The sequence below is a fragment of the Galleria mellonella genome, unplaced genomic scaffold (genome assembly GCF_026898425.1).
Source record: "Galleria mellonella isolate WM207_F2 unplaced genomic scaffold, CSIRO_AGI_GalMel_v1 utg56, whole genome shotgun sequence".
Taxonomy (NCBI): domain Eukaryota; kingdom Metazoa; phylum Arthropoda; class Insecta; order Lepidoptera; family Pyralidae; genus Galleria; species Galleria mellonella.
In genome coordinates this window covers 3135188-3145455 of record NW_026442117.1, presented here as the reverse complement: position 1 = coordinate 3145455, position 10268 = coordinate 3135188, and the positions used below count along the sequence as shown (strand labels likewise).

The 10268-nt window shown below is 31.9% G+C and overlaps 1 protein-coding gene across 1 annotated transcript in view; it reads right to left on the bottom strand.

Annotated features, from left to right (window-relative positions):
* Positions 1-432: 432 nt before the first annotated feature.
* The window catches only part of LOC113516186 (ATPase family AAA domain-containing protein 2-like), a 28875-nt gene continuing 19039 nt past the window's right edge, over positions 433-10268 (bottom strand). Inside the window, 4 exon segments of the mRNA XM_052899058.1 lie at positions 433-7186; positions 7475-7554; positions 8745-8932; positions 9937-10091. Coding sequence (XP_052755018.1) covers positions 6972-7186; positions 7475-7554; positions 8745-8932; positions 9937-10091 — 638 coding nt within the window. The 3' untranslated portion in view covers positions 433-6971.

The window sequence follows — 10268 nt, the reverse complement described above, 5'->3', positions numbered from 1 at the left end:
ATAGAATGGGCCACCCCTTCCTTTCCCGTGGAAGCCGTAAGAGGCGACTAAGAGAACCCAATGGTGGAGGGATGGGAAGCAGCGTTCCTCTTATAACTGCCTGCTGCCAAGCGTGGAAACTACTCTCAAAACCACTCTTGTGGGGGGAGACCTATGTTCAGCAGTGCACAGTTAACGACTTGTATGATATGGTACTAAGGACATAAAGTTAAATAAGGCATAATAAAATTGTTGGATTATATCAAAAAAAAAAAGCTATTTAAATTTGAACAAAATTCGCAATGTACCAATATAAATAAATCTTTTTTAAAAAAGTATCATTCAAATCGTATCACAATTCGCAATGATTTCGCGAAATATATATATATATATATATATATATTTGAATCGAACCTCCTCTTTTAGAAGTCTGTTGAAAAAAAAAACACAAAATGTGATATCACATTAATCATACCCTTTTATTTTGTTTAATTTAAATACAATTTTATTACAAAATTACACTAACCGGTGGATATTGTGAGTGTTTACAAAATGTCCGACATACACTCCGTATTGAGCAATTGCAAGCAGATTAATTGAAAAATACACATTAAACATGTCAACATTGCGAACTCTATGGCATAGAATTTGATTCCATTTTGGATGTAGGTAACTACTGATAATCCACTTGACGTGTTTCATTTCTTATATAAATATCACACGGGTTTGTTTTGTTGATAAATCTCTTTATAACACATTACTATTATTTCCATCGTGTTAAATCAACAAAAACTGATGGTCCTGTATGGAGAGCGTAAGGGACTTATTACACTATCGTACCAATATAGCGTTTAAATTTATACTTTATTTTTAATATATTAAGAATCTTAAATATAGATTAGAAATAAAAACAGATCGCACCAAATGATCCCAACATCAACTACTATTACACCTGGAACACATGTGATCCTACCTACGTTAATAGATTCCATACACAGAATAAAAAGCAATAGAAATTAGAAACCACTTAAACAGCTCCATAGATGATAAATTGTTTGGAATTATAATAAATTTACTATTATCTTATGGAGGATACAATGAAGAGTATGTATATATATAATTATATATAATTGACTTCACTCGCCCATTTTAAAATTCGCGAATGCTTCATACATTCCTATATACTCGATAGTGGAATATGTCCCCCATATACCTAAATTAAAAATGGAAATAAAAACATCAGCTGTAAACAATGAGTGGTTACAACAAGTAAGTATTAATACGTATATGAATTTAAAAAGTAAATTTATAAATAAAAAAAAGCATGTACAAAATAAATATCATTATAAAATATTCAACAATATTATGATGGGTTAAAATTGAAAACCGTTACCATGGGTATACCATATTCGCAATATCTTTATTCCCATTTATCCTGTTTATAATATTTTGGAGTACCTTCAAACTTTTTCCAAGAAACATGGGTCAATATATGAGGGATTTCGAAACGTTCACGCAAACCGCGCGGTCACGTGGTACATTTATTTTCATTTTTATAATTTAGCCCATGAAATGCCTTCAGTGTTTCAGAAACATGATGGATGTAGGAGGCTCATGGCCGTACTTTGTTATGAAATATGAAGTGCCTTATTTCAGTGGACATTGGATACGTTGCAAAGATGATGAAGACAGCTCATGTTTCTTGGGGAAAAATTGCTAGATTTCAACAATTTACATTAAGCAGCTTTAATAATTGTCAACTTGAAACTTGTTTATAAATTTTTCGGTACAACCTTTACACAGGATGAAATCTAAATCTTTAGAGGTAAGTTGAACTAAGAATCTACTTATGTTATCGAACGTGTTAGGACAAAAAAATTTGTGAATAAAAATTAAAAAACGACAGAAAATTTTTGAATCTCTTATACTTAAAAGCTGAACGTTTTGAACAAAGGAAAAAGTAAATTGTCGATTTTAGAGTCACGTTTATTTGATGGAAATATTCAATATGGTTGATTCTGTTTCACCCTGTGTATAAATTTTACTCATATTCATCCCTCCATTGGACCTCGCAAATTAAAATAAATCGGACAGTAATTGAATACAATTAAGTACATTTTCTCTCTCATTATCAATTATTATTGTATCAGCTTTTTTTCCATGGGTTTACAGAGGCGAATGCGATAAGTGGTAACAAATGCGTTAAATATTTATACGGAAATACGTACAGCGCCTCTAACAAAAATAATCTGAAATATAATGAAAAAATAGACTACTATAACACGTCAACTTAGTTTGTAGCTTCCTTAACGAGTGCATGGGGTGTGCAGGCGGCGAAGTAAAACATGTACGGGACACAGATGGTAAAACAAGCAAGAGAACAGCACTATCTGCACACTTCGTCCCCGCAGGAGCGACGCATACAAAGTTGACGAACTATAGAACTGTAAGTTTCATGAAGTAAAAAACATAAGAATAACGAAGTACTATTTGATTTAAATATAAAAAAATCAACTAGGTAATAATTTATAATAAGCTTTATAAATTTATGTAAACTAAACCGTGCCGATAATTACGAAATCAATTTATAAGAAATTAGATAAACAATAAAAAAAAAAATAGAGATATGAATATAGTGTAAAGAAACTAGACATACAATTGAAGAAAATGTGTACAATGTGTCCGAGCGGCAGTGTGTACTCCAATACAGTACATTATAGACTTTAAACTGTGAGATTTAAAGTACAAAGTCAATTGAAAGTAGTGCGTACTTATATACATTACATTATATTGTCAACAATAAATAATTTCCTTAAATATAGACCTTAAACAGTTATAAGTTAAAGTACGAGTTGGGTTGCACTCGACCCTGTCCACTATTTGTTGAACAGAGTTCTGGCTCGGACTGATTGGGGAACTATTGTTTATCGTTTGTCCATAAGAATAAACAGAGTAGGTAGAAATCACACATAAGTTAAATATAAACTGCAAAAATATACTATTTTTTTCCTTCAATCCCCGTATAAGTTGCAGAGGGTTGTCACAAATATTTTCATATTTTACCAACGTGTAAATAAACTAAAGGTAAAGTAAGTAAACAAATTAATAATTAACCCAACTATAAAACAGTCTGCTGATAAAGAAATAAAAAATGTATTAAATGATTCAATGTCTCGAATTGTTTTCATTTAAAGAATGTTTCATTATTTAGCCAAGAATGAATGAGTATACTTTATTTGCATTATACAATATAGGAAATAAGCAAGGCAATTTACAAACACAACGGTACAATTGTATAAGTACAGTAAGGCGGTCTTATTGCTGTGAGCAATCTTTTCAAGAAAAACAAGATTAATAACCTTTTCATTAATTTCTATCGAATCAAGCTATAAATATTATTATTGAATTTACAGAAGTGTTAGTTCTACCTGTATATTTATTCTTATGATTGGTTAACGGACATGTTGCATTGAAACGTTCGGACAGTCTCACAGTGCAGAACCACGACAGACGTAACTCTAATCAACAGATCTTACACATTTAAAAATCGACATCTTTTATTAGACAACAACCATTCTTCAGTACAGTTCACAAAGTTTGCCCTCAACTGAATCTAAGAACACAATTCGTGAAACATTTTAATGTTTCTTTATTCAAGCCACTAGAGGTCGCTACATCCACGTGTAGTAGTAATTACTATAGTATTAGTTTCTGTATAGATATTTATTTTGAGTAATGTGTTCTAATGCTTAAGGAAATATTACACTGTCAAATACGTTGATCATAGGTATATTTTAAAATTATAAATATAGAATGGTGGCAATATACAACTACTCTCATTTGTTGTTCCTTACCAACAGAAGATAATGAAAAACTTTTTACCAGTATCGAAAATCTTAGTAAATTGATAAATTCTCATTTCTCATTTTTGTTTTAATTATTTTTAGTAGCTAAAGTATGTCAAATTCTGAATATTATGCTCACCTCTCATAGATACTTGTATCAGAGCTAATTTTATATATATTTTTTATGTATATTTGATAGCGTAATATATCCATAAAAACAGATAGAGATTGCAACGTGAACAGTGAACACAGAATAGAACCTAATAAATTTGGCCTTAAAAGACGTAGTTACTTGTCTCAACTTCACCGCTGAACGTAAGTGAGATGGAAAATATTTCAATGTTAATTAACATATCCTTCTTTCAGCTACTGTATTACAGCGATTAGAGTGTAAGCGAGATGGAAAACAGCGAGAAATTACGAGTCCAAATTTATCGGCTTTTGGGATTCACGGCGCCACCTCTATTCCATTATAAGCTTCACGATTCAGACCAAACTCTGCGAAACTACACTCCGACTTATCGATAAATTTAACTACATACTTAGCTCTCACAATACAACGTCGCACAATATGGCAACAGTACTTAACAGACATCGTGCTAGGTTAATACCTTGTAGACGCAAGTTACCAAATATTCTCTCTTCTTACATAGAACTTCGGTTACAAATGACAAAGAGAGATAATATGGGATGTCATCATGTAAAACATGAACTTTATCCTACTGTTATAGGGGAACACCTATGGTTATCAGATCAAATAATTATTGTGTAACTACAATACAAATTATAAATAAGTATAGGTATTTATATTTTCGATTTTAATCTTTGTAATTTATTTATTTAACACTAAATAATTTCGGTTTTGTAAAATAGTAAAAAGATGTTCTGTAATTTTTTTCTGGCAGCGCAATAATATATATGTATTATTTCAAATAAACAAAGCAACTTCAAACTTCAAAAAATAAATATAGAACCGATACTAGTTAAAAATTATTATTAAAATAAATTCATTTGATGTGACGATGAATCGATAAATTAATTATAGTTCAATATCGAATCTCCTTTTTTAAATTGGTTACCAATCTAAGTCATTAAATATGAGTCCACAAGGTATTAACCTACATCAGATACTAACTCGAAAAACTTGAATTGAACTCTTGAAACTCACTATAATTTAACTATTAAAAAAAAATATTGTTAGCACATATAATCTTAAACTACGATTAACATTGTGGTTAATTTAAATTTATTTGGTAATCGGTATAAGTTAATAAAATCAGTGCTTAATTTTTCCCACCTAAAAAGCCAAATTGTATATTTGCACTGATTCATAGACATACATATATAAGTCGTTATGATAAAAATATATAAATATATTCACCCATCGCGGTCCACTGAGCCCATAAACCGATCAAATCAAACAACAATTACTCTCAATCGAAGTACAATTTGCACATACGTAAAAACATTTTTATAAAGAAATTAGCTTATAAAAAATATTAAAAATTTGAACTAATTGATATCGTCGTGCACTTAAATATAAATAAATCAGTCACGCCTTTCGTATCTGTACAATCGGCTTCATATAGATCGATGATCGAATGGTCGAGGAATTGGTAGAAGCATCTCTCTTAAAATATCGCCAAACTGGAGTTGTCAACCCTCCTAGCCAAGCCAAGCGTGACAACAACCTATATTCAGAAATGGACAGTCAACGACTGATATAATGATGATGATAATATCGAGATAAAACCGAAACTTATGCAATATTTTTACGAAGCTGATTGTACACAAATGGCTTGTTTTCAGTCTTTTATGGATATATTTTTCTACACATAACATGTGGAACCGCGACAGATGAAACTGTTTAGCGTACGAGTGAAAAATAAATAGTATTTGATTAAATGTTATGTACACACTATATAACCTCCTCTACATATCACAGACCGCGGGCAATTTAACAACCGGATTAACCTAACCTAGTTTAGTGACCGGCGATATAGTACAAAGAAAGAGAGGAAAAATAGTCGTTTATATAGCTCTATCTCCATCTTGTACGACCACCTATTCTTACTTCTTTCTTTCCTATAAATAACCGGACACAATATTTATTTATTGATATTTCTCACTCGCAATTTGGCTAATTAGGAATGGTTTACATTCAATTAATTATACCTGTGTAATTTGACAAAGGTGTTTCGAAGCAGTTTTTTTTTTCTTTATACATAATAATACTCAAACAATTTTAGTTGTTTCATTCATCGATCAATCAAATATAACAAACTGATATCGTCTTAATTACGATCTTAATTTATCTATGGCAGTATTTTTTTAGAAGAAACAATACTTCCGAGGAACGCTTCTATTCTAAAAAATCGTTTATATCTTCAATCACTTGTCAAGTAATTTAAAGAAAATATGTAAGGAAAATATGTTTTCTAAAATCAAATTAGTATAATGTACCTTTGTCTTTGATACTGGCTCTCCACTTTGAATGAACACAATTTATTGTAAACAATTAACACATACATTCATAACTGTTTCCTCACATCACAACATCCATGACTAAACATTATTTTAACTGCAAAGACAAACATTTTTAAGTGCCATGCCAGTTACACCATCTAATTGTCTGCTTCTCAAAATAGGATTCCCTGTATTATGAGAAAGTAGACGACGAATATCCAATACAAAACACCCAGTCCCGAACATGTTAGAATAATCCATTTTCATCTGTCGACTGAAAAACTGAGTTAGTTTCTCAGGACTTTGTTTACACATACTACCTTAGTATGCCTAACGCCGTGCCTATTCTTGTACTAAATCGTGATTGCTAATTGATCAGCAACTGGTTAGCAGTCGATTCCCTCAACAACATGACCTAAACTTCAATAATTTGACAACACCCACACACAAACAATCTCACTAATACTACTATGATAAAAATTCAAAGTGGACAGCAAATGCGCGCTAACAGGCGACATCTCTACGACACACCTCGAACAATCGAATTCACTCAACATAGCCGACGTCATCCAAATAAATACACCAACAAATTTACTCTAAAAACATGGACCAAACCTTTCTATCTAAAATTCGATGTCCTTACAGTAAGCGTTGAACACATTATCTCCGTCGCATTCGCCTTCATTTCTTCGCTAACTGCAGGTACCTATTGACAATGGCGTGAAGTTCGTGCGGCAGTTTCGTGCGATCGTGCTTCGTGGAGTAAGCTCGTATGACCGCTGAGAGTTGAGCGTCTAGGTCCAACAGCGCCTCCAGACCTATTGACCTCAACGCCTTCGCATTCTTATATACAACGTTATCTAACTCAGTCTTGTTTATCAGTACTTTATCGCCATCTGAAATAGATACACAAAAAAAATTGTAATACATAAGTTCCCTTCCCCATATTGGCGCAAGTTTCGAAATAGACGTCTAGTGAATCGGTCGTAGAACTGGTTCGAGCGCCTAAGGGTAAAAGATGTGAGTTTAACTTCCCTTCCCCGCCTTCCAAAAACTGTATTTTTAAAATATCGTCTTTGCATATATCTGATGAAATTTCTCACTACGCAGATTTAAATTAAAATAAAAAAAAATACATTTTTATCATTCTAATTATTAAATTAATAATTAAAAAATATATATACCTCCGTTTGATGTATCATGTCCTGAATTTCTTTTCTTTGGTGATGTTTTTGTGGTTGCCTTCTCTGTGGATTTTGTTGGGCTGTAAAAAATATAAATGGTTTATTAATATTTATCATTTTTTATAACACTGGCACACTCGTTAATCACAATTATAAATAGATAAACACTCTTAAAGATTACAATAGTAAACTTGTTATAAATACAAACAATTGAAAGAAAATATTACGATAAGAAAACAATAGTCGGCCTTATAGCTAAGAGCGATCACTTCCAGGCAGCCTTTGGATAGAAAACAGTAATTATAAACAGTAATATAGTCATTCCGAAACTAAAATTGGTCCGTGGACGTTATTTATATTGTTATAAATATATATATTATACTACATACTATATTTTAATAAACGACACAATAACGTCAAAACGGTAAATAAATTTAATCGCTACAACTGAAGTTAGTAGATAACTAAATAGTCAATCGCAAATGTTAAAAATATCGTCCCTGACTAATAGATGTAGGTTGTAAAATGGCTGCATAGTGGGGGGAAAGGGATTGTTAGTAATGGAGTTTGACAGCCCCATTGCTAGCAATATGCCCTATTAGATCGACTTCCACGTGGTTCCCCCTGGAAACCGTCGTGAACAATTCTTGTTAAATTCGTCACGATTGGCCCACTGACCTGCTTCATCCTCACCTATCATGCTTCACTGGTGCCCCGCTAGCGTATCCCGATAGCGCAGGCGGGGTTACCATTCCATTATCACCCATTAAAAAAAATGGCTGCATAGTGGTGAACAACAAATCGTAGGTGAGTCGCCGTATATATAAACGATTTGATTCTATTTTCTAGATATCATTTATTTATTTATTTATTTAACTCTTTATTGCACCATAAATAAAAATATACAATGACAAGTGAATAATTCAAGTGAAATACAGTAACATAAATACAGATTGAAATATACACATAAAGATACAAATGGCGGTTTTATCGCTAGGGCAATCTCTTACAGACAACCTTTAGTTAAAGGAGAACAGATAGAAGACCATTATCGCTGTAAACGATTTTAGAAGCTTTAGCAATTATATGCTTGAAGGGTATTCAAACATATGATTGTAAGCTACATTGTAATATAGAATAATGCACCAATGAACGGTCGCAGCGACGCATCGTTGCTTTTCGGCAACGACACTTACATGATAGACTTGTACTCCTTCATTTGTCCTTTTCATCACTGTAGTTACAAGTGATGAAAGAAGAAGAAGCTCACCTTTCAAGCAGATGATTGTTGGCGGGCTGCGTCGTGATGTGTAACAATTCGTCGGTAGGCGGCCGCAGCGGTGCGTCGTCGTCGGACGCGGACGAGCTCGCGTCGCCGTTTGGCAACGGCGTCGACGTGATCGGCTTGTTCTCCTTCGACTCCTCGTCCGTTATCGGCATGCTTGTATCCTTCAAATTCTATATATTAATATTTATCATTGTTGGAGATAACAATATTTAACCTCCTAACTCTCGGAGGTATAAACTGTTTTCGAATTTCGAACAAAACTTGGTAAACTACCTAAAAAAAAGGGCATAAAATGATGGGAAGAAAATAGGAAAAATTAACTGTAAAGAACTTTTTTTTTCTTCTAAGAGTTGCGTTCATAAACTGAGTTGCCATGCAAAAAAAAAAACATTAATTCCACAATTTTTTTTTGCTAATGTGTTATGCATAACCAAGAGTTAGGAGGTTAAAAATATTTACGACAATACTTTTAAGGTTCAACATTTGGTACGAGTACACATTATCAATAAGATATACATTGTTTGTTTTAGAATATCAATAATTGAATGGTAAATAACATGAATATATTTTTTTTAAAACGAAGTGCTTACCATCAGGCAAACCACATGTTTATTTACCACAATCGTTGTACAAAAACCATCATCGCAACATTAAATTATATTAATTTTAATTAGATGTAACTACTACATTAGTCTGTTTACACAATATATTATTTTACAATATTATAATACAATTTCAATTGTCAATTTATTTTTATTCGCTACAATATTACATTGTGTTAAATATTTTTACAAGTAACAAGAAGATATCATAAAATATAACAAAACAAAAAAATATGAAGCAACAAAACAACCAATAATAATTGTCAAAAATAACATTACAATCAATTTACAAATGTCATTTGTCGTTAGTAAGGCATAAGATATTATAAGAGTATTTTAAAATTCATTGAGTAGATGCACCTATATATATATATATATATATATATATATATATATATATATATATATATATATATATATATATATATATATATATATATATATATATATATATATATAAAACAAATAAAAGATTAAAAAAAAGGTTATTTTATACCTGAACGAAAATCAACGAACGATTATTACAAAATTATTAAATTTAAACTAATCAAGACACTTAAATAATGTTTTACCTTGTGTGAGGTTTTCTGCCGTTTAACAACCAGCCCCTTGGACCACGCGTTGATCCGTCTACGCTTGCGTTTCGCCGACTGCGTTTCGCTCTTCTCGCCGTTGTGCGGTGTTTGCGCGGATTTGCTATCATTCGCCGTCGAGTCTAAACCGTGGCCTAATCCAATTAATATTACAATTGTTAATTACTTGCACCATTTTCCTTTTGAAAGTGATGCAAGTATATTTATTACATATGCTTTTCCCCTATATCAATTATGTAATCACAGCTTAATATGTTGTAAAAAAAATATCGAAATATCAGCTGTATGCCACGGCCTTACTGTTTTAAATT